At 47.6% G+C, this 24,083-nt stretch overlaps 1 protein-coding gene across 3 annotated transcripts in view; it reads left to right on the plus strand.

Annotated features, from left to right (window-relative positions):
• LOC146775773 (uncharacterized) overlaps positions 1 to 24,083 on the plus strand; it is a 409,198-nt gene that overhangs the window by 159,804 nt on the left and 225,311 nt on the right. For all 3 annotated transcript variants that reach the window (XM_085636851.1, XM_085636852.1, XM_085636853.1), the window contains exon 3: positions 2,009 to 2,119. In XM_085636851.1, the coding sequence (XP_085492977.1) occupies positions 2,009 to 2,119 (111 nt within the window). The remainder of the gene's footprint in view (positions 1 to 2,008; positions 2,120 to 24,083) is intronic.

The raw sequence follows: 24,083 nt of genomic DNA on the forward strand, positions 1-24,083 counted from the left end.
AATTGTGGAAGCAGAAGAAGCCGTGGGTAAAATGCTCAAACCAACCTCGCGCCCTTCTTTTCCCCACTCAGTCTTCCTTTCCAACCATTCATCTCTCTTTACTCCCTCTCTGACCTCTTTCTCTCTACCCTCCACCCCTTCTCTCTCTTGTGAAACCTCTCTGTGCCTGCTGCAGTTACTCCCACAGCCTACACCGTTCTTATTTTGCTACATGTTAAGTACTGAAGGTAACTAGCCAAAGTGAATTTGTAGGTTCGCATTTCCACATTTTGTAGTGGACTTTGTTATTTTGCAATACCCCATCACCCCCATTTATTTTTATCTGCACTAGAAATGGACAGCTGTGAAGCCTGAATTCAGCAGTCACTAATTGCCGCTTGCACTGAGCAGCTCCTCAGCACCTCTAAAAGAGTGGACATGTTGCAGGGATGTAGGGACGTGGGACAAGGATGTGATGTCACTACAGGGTCGCCCAGCATATGTATATAGCTTTCAATTCCCAGTGTTGGTTTGTGAATTGAGAGGCACGTGGACCATGTGGGGCATGTTTGACTCATAGAAGATCAAGCTCCTAGGTCGGTGTCTGTGACCACCTGCTCCACACCCTCCAGCACCTAAAAGTCTGACTTTTTTTAGAGTAGCTTTGAAAATATCAACAAGTTCTGACAGATGTTTAGTTCTTTGGTTATTTTGTATTTGTGAAGCGTGTGTTAAGCCCAATATACAAGTCCAGCTTGTATCAGAATTGTTTTAATTTCATAACAGTCTTTTATTCATGCAGGGAATACTTGTTTTGTGAGGTGTAATTCAACAGGGGATCATGAAAGGATATTTCTGAATTTAATAAGTGGTGCAGTGCATTAAGGAAAGGATGGTTTATGGAGTTTTCAGATGCATACTAATAAGCATTGTTGTGTTTTTTTTTAGTTCACATTTGCTTGAAGTCTTTAAGTCTGAAAAGACGTAGCGAGTTAGGGAAGGGGTGAGGCAGTGCCAGAGGCTGCAACTAGCCGGGGGCTGTCTCGAGAGATGACGTGGACATTCTGATGCTGTTGTTAGCTGTAGAACTCGCTAATTATGCGTTGGGTCCACTTCGCTGTGGAGGAGCAACCATCTGTATTTAGGTTCCATTTCATAGCAGATGTCTGCTTCTGATTGTGTGTGTGGCCTTGGGACGACATTTTATACTTAGTAGAGTTTGCTACTTATGCAATGGGAGTACTTGGAGGAGTTGAGGAGTACCAGCCATCTTCGTATGGGTTCCATTTCATAGCAGGCTTGATTCAATTATGAATTTGTCTTGACGTTTCTAACAAAAGACTGTTTTAATTCAAATTTTAACTGTTCAAACTAAGACAGATGGCTTAGGGAGACAGGTGGGCTGGGGATTTCAGCAGTGTATTTTCCGAGCCTCGAGTTGAGAAGACCTCCACCTTTCTTATCAAGATTTCATGACCGCTGCTGTCTGAACATGCCCGCGCTTGCTTTGTTAGACACTCACATACTGTGCTCCCCAAGAGTGTTGCAATTTTACTTGTGACAAAGCCCTAGACACAGGGCAATGGGGCGCGTACCTGTTATGACAGCATCCTAACCACGTTTTATGACCATGAGCATGTGACTAACACGTGACCTCGGTGATGTCACAACACACGTGACCGTCCCTGAAGTGACATCACTGTCGGTGAGGGCCCTCAGGGGCCCGGAAGTCCCGGTAACAAAGTGACATCACTTTGTGGGTGGGGCAACTGTCATTTTTTGCATGAAGGCAGAAGATATCCCTCCCTTCTACTGACATAGACACTTAACAGTTCCACACCAGTTACCCCTTGCTTATTTGTCGATGATAGATACACTATAATTTCCCCTCTCATTGCTAACCTACTCGACCTCACATGGTCAGTGATTGCAGATTCTCCCCATTTAATTAATCCACATGTTGCCCCTGATTTTCTTTTTATTAAGGAGTATTTTCCAAAATGCTAATTATGATTCCTTCTTAAAATAGGTCCTCTTATTGCCGGATCTGTATTTTCATTAAGGTCTAAAGAGAAGGACAATCTGAATCTATCGGACAATCAGGATTCTGAAAGACCGCATAGCATTAACCATCAAACACGTAAGTGAGAATTGAAGACAAAAGCACAGGGTTTTGCTTTTACCTCTGATTCTCTGATTTATGTTCTTTTTTTCTATACCTCGCTCGTTCTTTATGTCTCTTGGTCTTTCATTCTCTCCCAATGTCTCTTTCCTTCCCTTTCTGTGTACAGGTAGCGCAACTCCTCTTCCCATCTAGTTTCAGTAAAACAAATGAGAATTGATAGTTTGTAGTCGTCTGTTACCTTTTCTAATTAATTATCCTCAGATTATTACAATGAATGACCACATTGTTTTAGTTTTTCTGTAATTTATTTTTAACATTTCTATCTGTGTTTAAGCATGCTTATTTTGTGATACGAAGTTTCACTCAGTAGATTTCCACATTTGATGTACAGGTACAATTACATTCACATTCTTTGTCTGGTAGGTTTTATGTGAGAACTAGCTATTTATGATAAAATAATACACTCACCTGAAAGAATAAACATTGTGGTACTAGCACATCTGCCAAAATTAAATTTTATTAGGAAATATTACTATTTTTTTAAAACTCCTAACGGTATCAATATGCACAAATATTGTTGAGCCTGGAGTCTATGATTGACAGCTTGGAGAGAGATGTAAAAGAAGCCTGATTTATGTATTTATCTGTTTTAAAAAAATAAGTTGATTGTTTTCTGTCTCCAATACATGCATAGATCTGTCAAAACAAACGTTGAATTGTAAGTTAAACTGAGAAAAACATAAAATCACAGATCGTATAAAAAAACACTCTTATTCCAATCACATGCATTACTAATAATATTTATCAATTTTCCTGACAAGTAATTTCCTATTTGTACATCACACTAATTTCTCAATCTGATAGAGACTACTATCCGCAGATTCCTTAACGTAGAATTATCCCCAGGCGTGAGACTGGACCCAGAAAACTTTCTTGCCCAGCATCTCTGCGTGTCGGGGGGCAGTACCTTGCGACTCCGCCCCAACGTCCTCCGCGGGCGTGACGTCAGCAAGGTCACATAAGCCCCACCCCGGCGTGCTGACATCAGTTTTCTTCTTTTCCGCGTGCAACGCAGATCTGGATCGTGTTCCTGGCCTGTTTCAGGCCTTCTTTTTCCACTTTGAGCATTTTTTCTTGAGAACAGTGAGCAAATGCCTTCGGGCTTCAAGACATGCTCGCCTTGCGCGCGCCAGATGTCGGCGACGGATCCTCATCCCACCTGCATGTGGTGTTTGGGGGAGCACCACGACTCCACGGACTGCGAGGCATGTCAGCAAATGAAGCCGAAGACCCGGCGGGAGCGCCGGATGAAACTCCTTTCAGCACGCATGTTCAGGTCGGCGTCGTCGCCGTGCCCGTCCCCCGCGGAAGGCTTCAAGACCCGCCGCTTCCGTCTCCGACATCGTCCCTCTCCCAGGCCACAAGGGCGTCACTCACCTGTTGGTAAGTGTCGCAGTTTGTCCCCGAGGCCCGGTCCTCGGCCTGTTGGGGGCGTGGGTTCTCCGCAGGTGGTGCAGCCCCGTGCGTCGCCACCCTATCCGCCGTTCCCCGGCGCGGGGGCGACCGGAGCCCAGATGGAGGCCTATTCAGCGGCCTTGCAGGCCTCTTTGGCTCTTCCCTCTTCTCCTTCTCTTCCTGGGACGTCTGCAGATCCCTTGCCGCGTGCGGGGACTTCTGCGTCGGTGGCTCGGCTCCATGTTCTGAAGTTGTGGTGCCGTCTGGGTGCGGCCCTTCGGGGTTCCCTCCTTCGGACCATGGCACCTCTGCCTCGCCGCACACCCCCGCGGGGGTCCCTTGGTGTCGCGGGAGGTTGCCGGGGCTCGGGGCGTGTCCTCATGTCCCCCTCGGTCCTCTGGGCAGGCGGCGGCCTTGTCCGAGGCGATGCTGTTCAGGCGCTGGCGGCGTCGCAGGGGCCGGCTAGGGGTCGGAGCGTGTCCCTGGGCCCCCTCATCCCTCCACGTAGGCGGCTGCCTCGTCGGAGGTCGAGTCAACGCCTTTTCGGCGCCGTTCCTTAGCCGCCTCGGCTCCGACCCCGCCTCGGTCTCCTGCGCCGCGCGTTGTGGCAGAGGTCATTCCGGCGTCCCCTTCGGCGCCGGTTGACGTTGACCAGACGCCGGTGGCATACTCTATGGTGCCGGGCCGACGTCGGGTCGTTGATTCGTCTTCGGGCGCCCCCTCTTCTCCAGAGGTTCGGCGGTTGTTGGTTTCATCTTCTCCGGAGACGGGTCGCCGCGTTGTGACCTTTTCCCCGGCGTCCTCTAAGGACGGCTCTTCGCCGTCTCCACTCCTGCAGTCTTCGCCGGAGGCGCCTCAGGTTCCCCATTCATCGGTCCACCTTCCCCCTTTCCGGGCTTGGCCTTTCCTTCCTCCGGTTGGGCTGGGGGACGGCCGCCTTAACTTGCAGCCGTCGCCCACGGAGGAACTGCTTTCCCCGCCGCGGGGCCCTACGGAGGCGAGTGCTGCCTACACTCGGGCTGTTTCCACGGCTGCGGGAATCTGGCGCATGGGCGATCCAGCTACCCATTTCCCCACGGATCATCTGCTGAAGGTTCTCCATCGGGGCTCTGGTGGACGGGAGCTGCTTCTTCCCTTCTAGGCTTCGCTCCACAGTTCTCTTTTGGGGGCCTAGGGGAGTCCTGCCACGGGGGACCCAGTGCCCCAGCCACTTCTGCACCGCCACCGTCCTGCTCCGCATGATCCTGTCTGTCTTTCCCTTCACCCTTCTACCAGGGGCCCTCTTTTACAGACTGCCATTCCCTCCTTGCCATCGGTGTTGTCTCCCCCGTCACGGGAGGCCCGCTGGTTAGATTCCTGGAAGCGCAACATCTTCGCCTCCTCCAGTGCTGCTTTGCGGGCCCTTAACACTCTTTGTGTGTTAGCCAGAGCCACTTCTTGCTTATGGGACTCGGTGGAGTCCCTTATGTCTTCCGCTTCTCAGGAGGGTGCCTGCGTTGATCTGCGGCACCATGTGTTGGATGGCCAAGAGCTGGCGGCGTTCATTCTTCGCTCGGCTCTGGACGTTTCGGAGGTGCTTGGTCGTACCATGGCTACTTCGGTGGCCCTTCGTCGTCATGCCTGGCTACGGGATAGTGTTTTCCCTGAGAACGTTAGAGAACGGCTGGTTGACCTCCCCTTTGATGGCACTCTGTTGTTCCACGCCTCTGCGGATTCTGCCATTCAGAGGTGTCTTGCGGGGCTTCGCCCTCCTCCTCCCCCCCCTCAGTGACCTGACTGTCGGTCTGTGTTTTGGGAGGTGTTCTCCCGTTGTTTTCCTGGGGCTTTGTAACGGGTAGCCCAGGTTGTGTGTTCTGTCTGGTTGATGTGCCTTGGGGTCCTTTTGTTGGGCCCCTGGTGCTGTTGGCTGCTGGTCCGGCCCTTTGTTGACTTGTGGTTTTGGCTGTTGGTAAGCCCAGTAGGCCTTGAGATTAGGCCTTCTGTCTCTTCTTTATTGGCTGCCTGGTAAGCCATCTCCGGGTTTTTTCTGTAGGTCTTTCTGTTTTGTCCTCTGCTGCAGAATTTTTTTCCTAAGAGGTGTTCGCATAGTTCTTGGGACGTAACCTACCCTATGTGGGGTACTTGTAGCTATTACATAGATCTGTCATGTGCTGGGGAGGTGTGGTCACCCTTTTGGGTTCCTTACTCTCCGTGGCGTCACGGTATGTCGCAGGTGCGATTTTCTTGCCAATTGTCTTGGAGCAGCTTGCGCTAGGTCCGTCCTTCTCCTTGTCGACATGTCGCTCGGCCGGTCTGGCCTGCTGTCTGCGGCATCGTGTTGTGGTGGTTCCGCACTTTTGTCCTGCGTTTTGGCTTGGTCCTCTGCCTGATGCTCCAGAAGGTTTGGCTTTCCTTGGCCTATGTGTTCTGGTGGCCGGCTTGGGCCCGTCCTCCATCTCTCTCTTCTTTTCTGCCGGTTCCTCCACTTCTTCGTGGGTCAGTGTGTGTGTGTGTTTCTGCCCCCGCCCTTCCCTTGGGGTGTGTCCTGGTCCTCCCTGGCCTCTGCCTTCAGCTGGCGTCTGCCTTTTCCTCTGTGCGCTGTTCCGTGGTGTTGCCTGTTGCTGGCGGTGCGTGCCCGTCCAGGACTGCTTGTTCTACTCCTCCGTAGTGCTCTTGATGTGTTTCCTTGCTCCCCTGCCTCTGGTTCCGCTGGGGCTTTGCACAACGGTACTTTTCTTCTTCCGCCTGTGCTGTTGGCGGTGGCGCCGTTCCGGCCTTGTCCGCTGCTTGCGGCCAAGGTGTTTTCAGCTCTTTTCTATCTCTGTGCATTTGTTTCTTCCGGTGGGCCCTGCCTCTGGCTCTACCTATTCTCACTGGGTTCGAGGTGGCCCTTGTGTTCCTTGAGGCTTTGGGGTGCTGTCTGCCCCTGCGGGGTGTTGGGCACTCTCCCTTGGTTGGGTTTAGGATATCCTGGCCTTTTCCTTCTTGTTCTTGTGCCATGTCCCCTACTGGGGCCCTGGTCTCTCCTGGTGGGGAGGCTCTCTCGCAGGCCCTCCTCCCTTCTGGGTATGGCTAGGGTATCTATTCTACGTCTGCGGCTAGTAGTCTCTATCAGATGTACAAGTTACTTACCTTTGGTAACGATGTATCTGGTAGAGACGATTCTGGCCGCAGATTCCTTCACGACCCGCCCTTCCTCCCCGTTCTGTGAGGACCCTCAGCTTGGTTTTCTGCGCTCGCCTTCCTCTGAGTGGCTTGTCTTCTGTGGGGGTTCTTTTTCATTTTCTGCCCGTCGGGCTTCCCTTCAGCTGGGTTCTTTCCCCTATGTTATTACAATTTCTGATCCCATTGCGGTCTTCGACGCTGGGGGTTCTTTTGCCTGTCCTTGGCCTCCTGCTCCTTTCAGAGGCTCTGGCCTTCCTTGACTGTGTAGTCTGGGGTGGATTGCTGTTGTTCCTCTGTTCTGGGCGTGTGGCCCTTTGCTGTGTGGTCTATGGTTGCAGTCTCTCTCTCTTTCTCTTACAGCGCTTTCCACTGCTTGTGCCTCCGGCCTGGCTCTCGCCTTGGCTTGCTCGATGGTGCCAAGGAGGGGTGCTTACGCTTTCCCTGCTGTGGCTTTACTGATGTGGCCTTCTGGTACTTTTGTGCTGCCTGGTGCTACCACCTGACTTGCACGGTTGTTCCTCAGAGGTGGTCTGCTCTCTTCCTGCTTTGGCTTTCCTGTTGTAGCCTCCTGGCGACTTGGTGCCACCTGGTGCCATTCCTCGCCTTTTTGTCTCTCTCTCTTTTTGTTTCTCTGTTTTTTTCGCACACTGTTTCCATGTTCTCCTCAGTTTTGTTGTGATGGCTCCGCGTTGTGGCGCGGAAAGGTTTTCCGAAGCAAACTGACATCAGCGCGCCGGGGTGGGGCTTATGTGACCTTGCTGACGTCACGCCCGCGGAGAACGTCGGGGCAGAGTCGCGAGGTACCGCCCCCCGAAGAGCAGAGATGCTGGACAAGAAAGTTTTCCGGGTCCAGTCTCACGCCTGGGGATAATTCTACATTAAGGAATCTGCGGCTAGAATCGGCTCTACCAGATACATCGTTACCGAAGGTAAGTAACTTGTACTACAAGGGTCAAATATCTTTTGTAAATTCTTATCAGATCTTAGGTGTGCCAATTTATTTCTCAGAATGAAAGTCATTTAACATTTGACTCCTCCTCCAGGCGTGCTTTTGGGTAGTCTAAAAACATGTACCTGACCAACAGATGCTCTGAATATTCCACTTCTTTTATTTGTTCTCTACAGCATTTTCTCTTAAGAGCTCATACTCTTTCTGACATAGACATTTGGGTATGGTATATGCTTTGTTATATTGATTTGTATTGCACACTAATCCTGTGAGGGAATCCAGGTGCTTGAGCAGATGTGTAAGCGTGTAGAGTTATTCAAAGTGCCAGGTCTTCAGTTTCTTGGGGAACTCCAGAAGTAAGGAGGAGGCTCTGATATGTTGTCCGAGGTCGTTCCATTTTTTGGGTGTGTTGTAGGAGAACGAGTGACCTCCTGCTCTGCTTCTGTGAATGCGTTGGGTGGGGTGCGAGTGAGAGTGAATCAGCCTTCCAAAGGTGTTTTGCGGTCTGATGAAAGTGTATGCGGCAAACTGGCGTAACAAAACTTGAGGGGGGCCCCCAGCAAGGCACGTGGAGGGGGCCCCCTCTAGACTCAATCATGAGCTCTCCAGCCAGAGTAATGTGCTGCGGGGGCCCCCTGGAGCTTGAGGGCCACCCCGCACGACAGGGGCTGCAGGGGCCTGTGTTACGCCACTGATGTGACTGTTCAGTTATGCTGAGCCAGTGTTGTGCAAGGTTTTGTATGTGTGTGTGTGTGAGGAGTTTGAATTGGCTGAGTTTGTGACTGGAGAGCCAGTGGAGCTCTCCAAGGTGTGGTGAGATCTGGGTGCGGTGTGGGAGGTTGAATTTGAGTCTTGCGGCAGCGTTCTGGGTGGCCTGAAGTCTGTGTAGAAGCTGCTTTGAGATTCCGGGAAGAGTATGTTGCCATAGTCGAATCTGCTTGTGATGAGTGCTTGTGTGATGGTGAGTCTGGTCGTCTGTGGCAGCCACTTGAAGATCTTTTGTTGGATGTGAAAGCAGGCAGCACTCACTGTGTTGACTTGTGCCATTATGGTGACCTAGTATTTCAGGATGATCCCCAGATTTCTGGTGTGGTTGTTGGGTGTTGGTCCTAGCTCTGTCTGCCACCAGTTGACGTCCCATGGGGAGGTCCAGTTTCCGAAGACCAGTCCGTATGTCTTGTTGGAGTTGAGCTTCAACCAGCTCAACCAGTTGGTTCTTATCCATTCTGCTACCATGGTCATACAAGTGGTGAAGTTGGCTCTAGTGGTGGTTATCTTGCCCATCAGGGAAAGGATGAGTTGGGTGTTGTTAGCGTATGAGAAGAGAGCAATGCCTTAGGATTGGATGATGTTGGCAAGTGGAGTCATGTAGTCACTGATACATTTGAGTGCAGGTCCAAGGGTGCTCAGTACTCCTGGAGTCTTCTGATGAGTGTTTTGGGGAAACCCGTGTCGAAGGCCATGGAGAGGTCCAGCGGGATGGGGACTGCTGTTAATCCTTGGTCCAGGATGGTCCAGATTTAGTCAATGGTTTCGGTGCTGTGTTTTTTTCTGAATCCTAATTGAGTGTTCTCCAGTACATGGTGGTGTTCAAGGTGGGTTGTAAGGTGCTTGTTGATGGCCTTCTCTATCACTTTGTCTGGGTTGGGGAGCAGGGAGATAGAACAGAAGTTGGTCAGTTGGCTCGGGTCGGCTGCTGGCTTCTTGCGGAGTGCGTTGACCGCTGCATGCTTCCACTCTTCCAGGAATGTGGCAGATGTGATGGAGGTGTTGGTGAGGGCAGTGCTGATGGATGATGCTCATAGGTTGTAGGTGTAGTGGGGGCATGGGTCTGTTGGAGCTCTTAAGTGGATGGTCTGCATGATCGTCACTGTATCTTCTCTGGTGAGAGTATTCCATTTGGTCAGGTGGTTGTCCTGGATTGTGATGGGCAGGTTTGTAATGAAATTGCGATGGTCTGGTTTGTGTGTTAAGTTTCTGTATGTGCTTGCAATTTTGCTGTGGAAGATGTTTGATAGGTAGTCACAGAGATTTTGGGAGGGGATGATGCTGTTGATGGAGACATAAGGTGTGGTGAAGTCCTTGGCGATCGAGAATATCTCCTTGCAGTGTTGGAGCTCCCATCAGCGCGTTCAGCTAGTACTCTTTTCTTGGTGTCTCTCAATTGCTGGTGGTAGTATCTGAGTGCAGTCTTGTAAGTGGTTCAGTCAGTGGTTTAGTGGATGGCTCTCCATTTTCTTTCTTGCAATTTGCAGTGTTATTTGGAGTCTCCAAGGTCCTCTATGTACCAGCTGGTCTGCTTTTTGATTCATCTTTGCTTGTTGGATTTAATGGGTGTGAGGGTGTCTGCACAGTTCTTGATCCAGTTGTTGAAGTTTGTGATGTCCTCCTTGAGGTTTTCTGTGGGGTTAGGCTGATTCATCATTTCTTTTGAAGCACAGAAAGAAACTGTGTTTCAAACCCCACATGGGTGAAGATTTAGGTGCCCTTTTGAATTCGTGCCGCCCCCATCCTCCAATCATGTGGCTCATTGGGACCAATTCACAGAAAAAACTCAGGCACACACTTCTTATCTATGACCATACTGTGCAGCAGTCCCTCTGCTAACTCACCCACTTCTCGCAGGCAGTACTTGTCTATGAATTTGGGGTCTGTGGGTTCTATGACAGGAACTTACAGGACCTAGCCCTTATTTTAATGTTATTTCTATCATTACTTTTACACTTGTTGAGATACTCAGAGAATCTTTGGCTTCTAAGAGTACATCTACTCAGGCAGGGACTGGGCCAATCTGAAACCAGGCATTTGAAGAGGATGTTGTAAGGGTTTGTGGCTGGTTTAGTGCTGGTGGCAGGGGCGGCCGCTGTGGGCCCATAACCAAAATAAGGCATCCACTCTCACCATACTCCAGGGCTTCAGTTTCTGCTTGATAAAACAAAGAGGTATAAAGTGCATGTGAGCAGCGAGTGATCAGTAAATGCCCACAAGCACGGTAAAAACCCTTTGTTTTTGCAATTAGGTTTATAGTCCTACAGAAAGAGTGATAATTATCACCCATTTCCTGCCCACCATCGATGAGCAATGCTGCCCTGGTGGTGTGGTCCAGCTGCTGATGGGTGTACTCCTGCCTGATGGTGCCGCACACATGCACCACTATCAGGAAGGCAATAACATGCAAAATATTTCGTTCACCCAGACCAGTGTTAATGCGACCAGTGTAGGCCTCTTAACTCAGATGTCATTAGCTCGTTCTAATGAGAGCATCGTCCACAAATAGGCATGTCTGCGAAAGGATGTGATTGGTGCTTAATTTGAGCTGCTGTTTGCCGGTGCTGGCATTCAGTTTTCAATATCAGCTCTTATGTGAGCTAACTACTTGGTGACACTGTTTATTTCTTTTTTAGGTGAGCACAGCAACCAACAACGGGGTGTTTAATAATCGAATATGCGTTAGTAAAATTAATAATCCCTGCTGCCCGACCATTTTTATAGCTTTGGGTGTTCTGGAATAGTCTGAATTGTCACACTTGTAGGAGTGGGATGTAAGTAGTTGTGGTGGTACTGGCATTGGCAGTGCAGGCCGGGTCAATGGGTGGTGCAAGCTGCAGTTGCCTCCTGAAAAGGTCAAATGTAGCTCTCATCAGCCCCTGTCACTGTCTTGCTGGTTAGCTAGCCCAGCTGGGAACTCTAGATAAATACACCCGGGCTATGCTGGGCTGCAGTTTACCAACTCTCAATCAGTAATACCCAACAATATTGCAAGTCCTGAGATCGCGGTTCATTCCAGACCTTTTCATATTGTTGGTTGTTGATTTCCTTTCCAATGGGTTATAGATAGTTTTTATGCAGGGTTTTTATAATATTATTGACTTCCATACTTCCTTTTGAAATGTTGGCTGCCAAGTGTTTTTTATCCATATTCCTGAAGTTTATATGTCCTTATCATTTATTTCTTTTAATATTTATACATTGTATTGTTGTTTTTTTAACTTCCTATGCTATTATGTACTTTTATGGCTCGTTGAGCCGAAATAAAGTTGATGAAGATGTTATAGATCTTTTTTTTTTTTTTAATTGTTGTAAATGGTTGATCTTTGCATCGCTGATCTATGCATGGACTACTATATATAGACTCAAGCTTCATGTAAAAAAGATTAACATAGGAGAAGGGTACATTAGGATACGTTGGGGGAGAGGGTGTTAGCCCACTGGTCCAGGGGCATAGACATTGTCACAACAGTCCCTGGTGATGTATGAGCGAGAATCTTGATATCATCACATATAGAGTTTTGTGGCAAACTCAATGAAAATACTAAAATCTCAACTGCCATCAGTATTACTATCATGATGCTAGCCTGGAGTACAACAGTTCAGACTGCAGTAGCCAAGACGCTGTTCCTAACAGTAACACCAGCACATGCTTAGTAACAGCATCACAATTGATGCCCCAGTATTGCAAACCAACTTACACCACAGCATGGACAGAGAGCAGCACTGGGCAAACCAGAGGCATCCGACACAGTTAGAACAAAGTGGACCTTCATACACCCTAGAGAAGGACACCCCAGGGTAGGCATATTCCACCAGAGCAGACACTGGGCAGGGCCATCTCCCCAATGATGGGCAAAGCTCAGCACCGCTGGAAGGGCACAGGAGGTAATTTCCTTTATTGGCTGGGTGCTGATTTCAGTCCTTCAGGCGTCAGTAGAGAGGCTCATATAAAATGGTGTAATGGGGCGTTCTTTCACATAATTTTACAAGTAATACTGAGGGTTTTTTAAATTTACAAAGCAGTAGGGTAGTGCAAGACCAGAGATGAGGTTAACAAGTGGCAGGGGTTCAAATAGAATCAGACTTGGGGGTGGGGGGGTGCTAACATGTCAACGAAAGGAAGCGGGATAAACACTTAACAAGCATTTGAATGCAATAGGTCTCGCATTTACGCAAGTTTAAGCTATTGGCATTGTAAATGACAATGGGTTTTATTTATGTTTCAAAAACCAAAGCATAAATAAAAGCATTTTCATTTACAATGCCAATAGCTCAAACTCGCGTAAATGTGAGACCTATTGCATTGCAAATGCTTGTTAAACAAGCATTGGCACAGCCAATAGGTCTCGCCTTTGGTACCTTAGAAGTGTTTAGCCATGCAACAGTTGCATAACTAAATACTTATAAGGTCCCAAAAGCGAGACCTATTGGCTATGCCAAGTGGCCGCGAAAGTGATCGCGATCGCAATCAAACATCAAAGCGGCCGTGCGGCCGTGAAAGTGAAAGTAATCGCGGTTAAGCGCGGCGTGCGCGCCAGCGGACATGCATCGTAGCTCTAGGCTGGCCTGGTAGCACTTTTTGGATCCCTCTCAATAAGTCTCGCCAGACCAGCGCATGCGCTGGGTCAGGCGAGACCTAAAAAACAGTGATCGCTAATGCAAAACATGGACAAGTAGAGACGTCTAGACTTCAGCGAGATAAAGCACAACAGAGAGACACAGCGATCTGTTTAAATAATTAATTCAACATGACATGCATTTCTCAGACAGTAAATAAAATTAACTAGAACAAGCGGTTGTGGCACGGAAGTGAAAGCGCGGCATGCGTCTGTGTGGACTCACCTTCACGGAGAAGGCTCGCTCTCAGGCGCGTGTTTGAGGCTCGTGTTCTGCCACTTACCTGCACTTCTGACACTCACCCCTGTCACCTTTGCACATCATTGACTTACCTAGAATAACCCCACAGGCCAGGAGCGCTTAGGGCCTTAGGCGGACATGGTCTGCTTGAGGAGCAGGTAGGGCAGGAGGACATTGAAGACGGTGCTGAGGCAGCGGCCTGCGGTGCAGTAGGCGACCCCCAGGTGCATGAGTCACAGGTTGTTGAAGTTGATCATGTCGATAAAGACCAGCGAGAGGGACATGAGCTGCACAGCACCTTGAGGTGCACCCGAGACATGCACCCGAGATAACAGTGGGTGTCACTTTTCATCATTTTCCATGCTTGTCATGTCATCACTTGACCTCATTAGCCTCTCAGCTCTCATCGCTGCATTCCAATTTTTTACAGTGAAAAACAGTAGAGCGCCGATAGTGGCGCAGAGGGTGAAGGCATCTGTCAAAAACACAGCGGAGACGTGAGCAGTCAGGAAGCAGCACAGAGAAGGGGCCAGTGAGAGTGCTACCACCCGGGTAGGGGTGATTTTGGACCGATGTACTGGCTGGGACTAAGCAGAGGAAGAAAGCTTAGTCATGGAGATTGAGGCAAAACGAACAAACACAGGGAGCTTCGGCTGTTATTGTAACATGCATTTTAGATCCCTGGACAAGTGTCTATTGTACACAGCCACTGGCATTAGAAAACTTGATGTTTCTATTTACTACAAACGTCTTCAGAATGGCAACGTATACTTACAGTTTTCTTTTCCCCTAGCTTTCACTGGTTCCGTGATCGTGATTACATTGCCCGTCAATTTTGAATCCACCTCCCTTTCTGTAAATCTTGCGATTCGAAGAAAAAAACTCCCTCCCGTCGCGCGTGACATTTTACCAACACTCAGTAAAATTAGGTGCAAGTAGGCGGACATTTCCGAGTCAGGCACTACTAATTTTAGGCAAAAAAAGAACGAACGTGAGTTCCTTTCTTATGACGTGACACATCTCTAACACCCCGCCTTAAACAAGGGCGGATTGGTCTTTCGCCCGACATGGACTAGAAGATGCCATGATTTTTATTTTCAAATCTGGCTTATTTTATTTTTTATCTGATAGCTTTTGTGCAAGCCTCCCTTTGCTTGCCCTTCTATTAAGCTTCTGGTCACAGTGGCTTTTTTGGGGAGTTATTGCGGCAAAGTCCCCGAGTAAACACTGCGCACTCACAAACAGTTATGGGAAACAAAACAAATCCACCACCCGTAAAAAGAAGCCCAAACAAAGTCATATCCTACCAAACAAAAGCCCAACTGCCGATCGACATGGAAAAATGCAAAAAGGTTAAAAAATACAACCAATGGAGCTGGAGGCACTGCGTGGGAGGCAGCACTGACCCAACTGTAGCATTAAGAGAAGGTGGGCGGGAGAAATTCTATAGTTAAAGCTAAACAGCTATGCCACCAAAGCTGAACACAGGCAAACAGTAACAGAGCAGGAAACCAAGAAAAAAGTTTTCCCCCAAAGAACAAATGAAGAACCATTGCGTAATGAGCCAGTACTTAGTCCCTGATGCGTGGGAGGAACAGAAGAGAAAAGGAGGGACAAAGAGGCAGGACTGGCCACTAGCAAGCAAGGATTTTTAAAGGGCACTGAAAAAAACAAATCAAGAGCAGGTTGATGGTTTTAAGCCACAAGAGAAATTACAATAGGTCTCGAATGCTCGACCTAAAAAATAATGGTGCAGAGTTATCCTTAGAGTCAATACAAGAAAATAGAGTTACAAATTTCTTTTAAACGTATCGGTCAAACCTAGTAAGATTACAACAACCATGTTAGTGGATTTGACAACGTTTACCGGCGACTTGCAGAGATCTTTAAAAAAAGGGAATGAGTGATTTGATAACTCAAAAGAAGCTTCTACTGATTTGAGAACAAAGCACTTCAGATCCAGTTTTCAAAATGTTCGTTCAAGATGATGGCCTTTTTTAACATTCTCCAGTAATCTCTTCTATGAAAGGACAATGAGCTCATTAAATATTTTTAATTCCATCTTCAGAAAGACGCTACAGCTTGACTGATCCCCAAAGGGTATTTTTCAGTCTGCTCACTAGGATGTTGCAAAATAATCGTGTTTGAGGGCACACATACATACTTGTCTCAGAATATTAAACTTACTGATTTCAGTACATGTGACTGACAAGTCTCAAGTTTGACTAGTAATGCATCTTCCACTCCACTTGAGATTGAATAAGTGAGTGCCAACTAGTTGGCTATATTACTGCCTTTTAATTACTGTGGCAGGAATCTGTGCTATTCTAAATCCAAATAAAATAGCTGTTAGTGCTCCACATTGGACAGTTCTAATATGAGATGACAGAGCCACACACATGCAGGAAGTCGCCAGGTCTAAAGGTTTGGTAAAAAGGTGGTTGCCTTGACAGACCAAGGGGGCATGGCCCAGAGGGTCAAGATGGTAGATGTCTCTCTGTGAGCTTGTGGCTCCCCAGATCGAAAACATCCAATAAAATCCTGTTGCTGGAAAGAAGCTGCAGCCCCAGGGGTGTGCCACACTAGAAAAATTATCCAGGGTTTCTTGTTAGGGGCCAGCCCGAAGCAAGGGTAAAGAGACTCATTTGCTGAAGTGCGGCTGAAGGGGAAAGAGCAGCCAGCTGCACAATGGTGGCCAAGTAGTCATCAGCTGAAGCTGCAGACCCACAAAGTGGCAGACACTGTCTGTGGGAGCAGTGTACACTGCTGCTGCCCCAAACCCACCCGTGGCCTCAGGAAACTAGGCCTGCGGCCCCATGGGAGGGAGCTGCATGATTGCTTTCAGCAGTTCCAGCAGCGCAGACTGTGAGGCAACCACGGCCGCAAAAAAACTCGGTTGGGGAGGGTTGTTGAGGCTCCAACGTAAAGAAGGGAGGCATGGGCAGTGGACTGATGTCCCGGCAGCCCAAGTTAGTCGGCGGCAAGATCCCTGAAGTACCGGCCCTAAAGGTAGGCGATGGTGAGCCCAGGGAAGAGGCACACGGAAGCACTTCAGGGCCTGGGGGAACTCGGGCCACACAAGGTCATTGAGGTCTGCCCAGTTACTGGGAACCACAAGGATAGCCCAGTGGAGGAACAGGCAGGTAGCACACAAGGATGGCAGTCCTTGGAGCCTGACTGCTCATTCAGCCTCATTGCTTGTGGGTCAGAGACACATATCACGACCCTAGTGGATTGCTGAGGGACCACTGTTGAACTATGGCAGGAAAAAAAGCAGCATCTCATCGGATCCAGAGGACTGTTGCAGAGCCTGTGCGAGGGAAGCCCTCTTCCCCGGATTTTCAGGAGGGAGAAGCACAATCTTTGGCACAGTCAGCCCCTGGCCACTGTGGGGAACTGCCCCAGTGGTAGCTGCCACAGACTATATGAATCGGGCATTGAGACACCCCTTGTTCATGAGGATCAGTACCAGAAAAATTATCGACTGAGGACCTTTTGAACATTGCAAGGTGGCATTCAACAGGGGGGGGTTACGTGGAGGTGCCCCAGGACAAAGATGCAAGCCTGCACCTGACCAAGAGGACTTAGGTAAAGATACCCCATCATGGGCGGGGCACCGCACCAGGCACAGACAAAATTGGTAAATTCACAGACCTGCCACCTCCAGCAGGTAAATGTGTTGGAGAGGAAGAAGCAGCCATGCGGCAAACAGCATCCTGGATGCTGCAGAGATCCTACAAACCATATAAGCCCTGCACACTGCCAAAATCAGAGAAGTGGAGATTGATGGGCAGTCCTGTGGATAGAGTTGCAGAATACTGTAGACGGAGTATCAAAGCATCTCCAACCTGGAAGACTGTTACAACGCTGAAGGCTGAGGTATCCATCTGACCTCCGCCTTTCGTATTTCAGAGAACACACAGAAACAATTTACAATTCATAGGTCACCCAGAGGGAGCAGAGGGTGCCTCACCTGCAAAGTTTCTGGAGAACTATATTTCAACGTGGGCCTCGAAAGAGAAGCTTCCTGCCTGTTTTGTTACTGAACAAGCCCACTATTCTGTGTCAGAGAAACTTACACCGTGCACGCCCCCTTGCCCCATTAAAGTAAAGGTGCTAAACTACTGAGATCGAGATGCGATCCTGAGAGCAATGAAACATATCACTGAAGTGCTATTTCAATCCTCTAAGATGCTTGTATTCCTGGACTATACCCGCCGAGTCCTGCAGCAACACAAATCATTTAATGCTGTCGGACAGAAGCTGAGGGCACTGAAGATACAATACATGGTCCTATTCCCGGAAAGGCTTAGATTTATCCACAATACAAAATCCTTTGTATTGTTAATTTGCCAGAAGCAGCATTGAAATGGGTGACGGAACAAAGGACGCTGTGCTGCTGCTTGCTGCCTGAATGGGAGGGGTGGGTGGAACACTGGACACGGGGAGTTCTTAGGGGCTCATCCCTGCAGTTGCAATAGAGCTAGAGGCTCATGCAGGAACGAGGAACATCCTCAATGGCCCACAGACTCTTCGGACTTGGACACGGAGCAAATGGGGCCAAGGCATTGGCTAGAACACTATTAACCTGCTAGTGAGATGGGCTCTGGATGAGCCTGGGGGGGGGGGGTTGGGGCAAAACATATGAACCAGGACCTGCAGAGGCCCAGGGATGAGAGAGGTACCTTGAAATGGGCTTTCCAAACCTAAGGGGATTACCTGGCCACGAACAGATATCCACAAACTTGCTTTGCCAGAAACACCAGATCCTATTGATGTTGTGCTCAAGCTGGGGGGTCGGTAGGTACTTGAAAAAGCCTCAGTTTTAGCACTTCGTTGGGTGATGTTTTTTGGGGTGACAGATGCTTCTGAGGTGGAAGTGTGGGGTGGGGGAGTTGTATTGGAAAGTTTTGACCCTGTTGGCTGAAGCTTGTAATACAGTGCATGCAGGGTTCACGGTACAGATTAGCCTCAATTCAGTTGTCACCTGGATGGGAGGTGCCGGGCGGGACATCCTAGGCAGAGGCCCGTCGGGGATCCTGAAAGCGGACCCCGCTGGAAAAATCTATGTCAATAATCAGCTAATGCCTGGACTCAAACATGTGGAACATCAACAGGCTGTTTGGATTTAAATGAAATAAAATAAAATCATTATTTAAAAAGCGTAGCTACTTCCCGACAGCATTTAGGTGGTCCCTGCTGTAGAGGAGACAGCATTAAGCACAGGACTGTCCTTGGGCTGTGTGGTAAATAAAATTCCTTTACCGGGACTGAATTTGATACAGAATCATAATAAAATAGCTCAGTAAAATGAGAGGCAGAATCCGTGATATTAGAGTTTCGGAATGGGCTTTATTCCAATAATCGATTATAATCGGATGCTCCAAGTTCCATCACCACGGGGGTTCAGGAAGTGAAGTACATACTTTATTGACAAGAAGTAACTTTTATAGCACATACATTATAATGAAGCAAATACAGTAGGCGTAACAATTGATAAGGAACTTGACGTGGTACCTGCGTAACCGAAAATGGGTGTAATAAGGAGTAAAAAGGAAACATGATTGGTTATGATGTCGTACATAGGTGGATCTATAAGATAATACTTGACATAGATGCGCGCGCAGCAGCATGACGTGTAATTGACGTGTAACTAGGGGGTGAAGGGGACTTGACATTAGCTCTACATGTGGAGACGAAAAGTCTGGGGGGTCAGGTCAACCTAATCCCAAATCATATCTAACATCCTATGTTTAAAGAACTATGTTATCCACAAAAGAAGGACTCTCGGACAGAATCTATTCTATACTGACTGTGCGTGCGTGCACAAGCGTCTAAGTGTCTACACTAAATGCGAGGGGGTAGGAATATTCCATGGTGACAGGGCTATGAATTACTTGCATGAGGACAGAGAAGCCGGGCCTTTTGCTTGGTAACTGGAAGAATGTTTACTTAAACTACTAGGCAGGAATGCATCGGCTGAGGGGGAAGCAGATAATTCGAAGGTGAAATACAGTTCTTGGCAGAGAATAGGCTGATGTCAGGCTTCGTGAGCCGCGCAGAGAATGAGACAAAGTTCATGGTCACAGATGCAGGCTCAGACTGGAGCTTTCAGAGGCAGAAGGCAAAAGGAGTTTGATGACAGAATCAGGGCCTACTTGCCTGGACTGTAAAATGGCATAAGTGAACCATATAAAGCCGGTGGCCTTTCATATTTAGGAATGGAATATCCGGCCTATTCATGGCGGATCTGACAGAGGACATGTTGACGGTGGACGCACATGTATTTGCGTCTTCATAACTGGAACTGGAGGGAACATACATGTACTTGTGACATGCGCATAGAACCGTTGGGGTCCAAGATAGGGGACATAACTGACCAGGAAAATCCACATTTCCACATTCCCTCCTTGTCCCCTACTTGCCCTTCATGAGATATCGATCTTCATTAATCCATTGATCTGTTCATATAGCATCATTTGTTCTTCTTTCTTCTTCCGTGATCTTGAATGAAATCTTGGTGGTGGAATACACGATGTGGCACACAGACCACAAATCGCTGGTCCACATTGTAGACATAGACAGCAACTGAATAGTATGAGAAGGCCAATACCTAGGAAGGATAAAACTCTCCATCCCCAGGCTGATATCACACTCCAAAACCAACTGGACCAAGTCCAAGTGCCTGGGTTCTGGTGTATCTGGTTTACAATCTTATGAAGGCGAGTGATGGCCTTATATACAGATGGCGAATTTTCTGGTATGAATACGCAGCAGCTTGATCCGATGACCCTACAAGCTCCGCCCCTGTCAGCCAGGATGACGTCAAGGACAAGACGATTTTGAAGCACAACAATCCGCATAGCAGACTGCTCTTCTGTTAAATTGCCTAAGGCGGAAATAGTCTCATTCACTACTGCTTCAAGGGTTCTGGTTAATCTACGTATCAGCTTACTATTAGTAACAGTACCTATATAGGGAAAGATGCCTTTATTAAAATCTACATACTTGTCCCATGCCGTCTCAGTGTAATCGACAATGGGGAGATCTCTCCGCTTTCTGTTGTGTACTAAATGAATATTTCTGTAATAATCAGGAGGAGCTAGGAAAACGGGTGGCAAAAGGAATGCAATGTAGCAGGTACCATCCCAATCTGGAGGTAGACGCATATATGCAGTCTGACCACATATAAAGTAGGAGTGGCGAGAAGCCTTAAATGAAGATTTGCCTTGATCACTGAATTCTACTATAGTAGTGCATTTACTATGGCCCATATGTATGGAACCAACCTTTCTTACACACAATTCACCCTTCGCTGGGAATACTGACATGGTGGGTAAGACTAGTTCAACTTCGGATACGACATTTAGAATCATGAGATTAGGTGTAAAATTACCTAATCCATATACTTCATTTTCTAGATCAGTTCCTGTTCTTTTGGGGCGACCCTCCTTGTCAGGGTAGCAGACCTTGAGTAAAACTAGGTTCAGGTTTCCCCATATCCAATGATCTTGGTAAACTGCTGTGTCTGAGTCTATGGAATTGATTAAACTAAACCATGCTCCACAGGAGCCATTATGTGTGAATGGATGTGGAAAGAAAGGCAGGACTCCTTCATAATTCTGATAGGGAGGGAGTCGGCCACACACCCAACAATTGGTGGCATTACTAGTCTGATGGGAATGATGTAACATACTAATGAAAGTGTTATTGCGCAGCGCAAGTCTATAAGATAATTCATGCGGAGGTAAGTCACTAAAAGAATGTTCAGCAGTAACATTATAAACATGTCTAGAAATAGGGTAATATATGTGCAACAACATACTCGTAATAATTATTAAAAGACTCAATAAAAACAGAATTAATAATGTCCCCATACAGTGGCTACGCAGTGATTTATAATACGCCTGTCGTTTCAACATTTTTCGCGACTGTTCATGATTCAGGTCTAGAGGATACATGTCAGGGACAAATTCAACCGCTTCACCTTGGAGAGGACTTAAACAATCAAATTGTCTGACGTTCTAGGCCTCAATTTTTCTTTATAAAGTTCTGTTTCAGTTTTTTCAACCAAAGGAAGTTTTGAATCAGTCTGTGAGGGAGTGCAGGGCACAGTGTCTATATCCGAGGATAGTCCATGAAATTTCTTGATATGACTTGAATGAATCCAGCCCTTGCGGCCCTCGATCTTCACGGCTGTCCTCGTGGTCAACAGGACCAACTTGGGTGCTTTCCACCTGGGCTCCAGCTGAGTCTTTCGGTCGAAATTCCTCACAAACACAAGATCACCCGGAACAACGTCATGGGGTTTCACCTCAGTGTTGTCGGGAAAGGCTGCAGCTACCTGTGAACGACAAGATTGTAGTGCAGACATCAAGGAAGCCAAGTAATCTGTCAGCATATTACAGTCAATATCAGTTATTTTGCGTGGTATGGGCGTCCCCCACATATTCGGTGGTCTGCCGAAGATCACCTCATACGGGGATAGCCCTGTTCGTGAGTGTGCTACCATTCTCATGTAAAAGAGTGCAACGGGTAACGCTACTACCCAGTCGACACCTTTTTCTCTGCATATTTTGGACATTCTGATTTTCAGGATCTGGTTATGTCTTTCTACGAGACCTGCTGCCTCGGGGTGTCGGACACAGTGGAATTTCCACTGATATCCTAACAGAAGTGAAACGTGTTTCATTAATTCGGATGAGAACGGCTGGCCGTTATCTGAGTGAACAGCACGTGGTAAACCGTATCGTGGGAAGAATTCTCGAACCAACTGTTTGGCAGTAGTCGGGGCAGTGTAATCTGAAACCGGGTATGCCTCTGTCCAACGGGACAGAGCGCAGACAACTACAAGAACATATTTGAATCCTCGACATCGTTCCATCTGGATATAATCCATCTGGAGTACTTCAAAAGGATGATTAGGAGTATGAAATCCACCCTGTTCTACGGGAACGCTTTTTCCTGGGTTAAACTGACAACAGATCATACAGGTACGGACCTTTTGTTTTGCTGCTGCTCGTAAATGTTTATTGAACCAAATGTGTTGAATGCTGTCTAGCATAGCCTTTTCTCCTAGATGTGCTGGACTATGTATAGTGTTAATTATAACTTGGACCATTGAGTCAGGAAGGAACCATACAGACTTTTCCTTCATCATCCATCCTTGGTCCGTTTGGATCCCTCCTAATTCAGTCCATTTCTTTATTTCATCTGGTGTAGCATGTGTCTGTATGTCAATTACGTCAAGAGTAGGATCTTTAATTGTCATGCAATATGTCGGTGTCGGGACTATTGTCTTTGTCATGTCGGGGGTTTGAGTTTGAGCAGTCTGTTTAGCTGTTCTGTCGGCTAGATCATTGCCTTGGGAAATGATATCAGTAACCTTCGTATGAGCCTTACATTTCATAATTGATATTGCAGTGGGTAGATGTATTGCATCTAATAAGGCATGAATGAGGGGTCCGTGCTGAATGTGGGCACCGTGGGAAGTTAAATAACCTCTCTCTCGCCACAGCACGCCGAAGTCGTGTACAACTCCGAATGCATAACGTGAGTCAGTGTATATGTTGACTTTTTTATTCGTGGCTTGAATACAGGCTTGTGTCAGAGCGATGAGCTCTGCGGCTTGAGCTGACAAAGTATTTATACGATTAGTTTCAATGACTTCAGTATCTGTTGTGACTGCGTAAGCGGCCACTAACTCTCCTGTACTTGTTCTCATGCATGAACCATCTACATACAATGTCAGGTCTGGATCTGACAATGGGACATCGGTTAAGTCTTGTCTGGGTTTCGTCGTTATCGTAATAACTTCAATACAGTCATGGGCTAGTGGGTCTGTTCCGATTACAGGTAGAAGTGTGGCAGGATTCAATGTGTTACAGCGTCTGATTTCTATATGTGGCTGAAACAATGTAAGTTCATACCCCGTAAGTCGTGCTATAGTCAAGTGTTGTGTTTGCGTTCTATTCACAAGAACCTCTACTGCGTGTGGTACTTGAACTGTCAATGGATGTCCTAACACTATAGCATCGCTTTGTCTGATTGCTAAAGCTGTCGCTGCTACTGATTTCAGGCATGCAGGCAAAGCCTGAGCTACGGGATCTAATGTACTAGAAAAATAAGCACATGGTTTGTGTGCTCCTGCTTGTTCCTGTGTGAGTACTGACAAGGCAGTACCTTCGCGTTCTGTAACAAAGAGTGTAAACTGTTTTCTGTAACATGGCGTTGCTAAAACGGGTGCTTGACATAAAGCTTTCTTTAGGCTTTCAAAAGCTTGTGTGTGTTCCTGAGTCCAAGGGAGAACAGTCGGTGTGGCTGCCTCCTGTGTGGTTAACTGAATGAGTGGTTTTGCTAGAAATGCGTACTGAGGGATCCACTGCCTGCAATATGACGTGAGGCCTATGAAAGCTCGTACTTCCTTTTGTGTCTTGGGTATTGGCATGTTAGCTATTAACTGAATGCGGTCGGGTGTAAGCTGCCTTCCCTCCTTGGACAGCGAGTGTCCAAGATAAACAACTCGCTGGACACAGAATTGCAGCTTAGAAGGGGACACCTTGTGCCCCTTTTCGGCTAGAAATTGTAAAACTGTCAGTGATGCTTTCTCACATTCGGGTTCACTTCTCGCGGTGATCAGCAGATCATCGACATATTGAAGCAAGGCAGTGTTAACTGGCATGTGGATACTGTCGAGTTCTCGTTTCAGTGCTTGGCTATAGATGCTGGGGCTTTCTGTAAATCCTTGAGGTGCGCGTGAGAATTTAAAGCTGCGCCCATTTAAACTAAATCCGAACAAATATT

Source organism: Triturus cristatus, chromosome 12, assembly GCF_964204655.1.
Source record: "Triturus cristatus chromosome 12, aTriCri1.1, whole genome shotgun sequence".
Classification (NCBI taxonomy): Eukaryota; Metazoa; Chordata; class Amphibia; order Caudata; family Salamandridae; genus Triturus; species Triturus cristatus.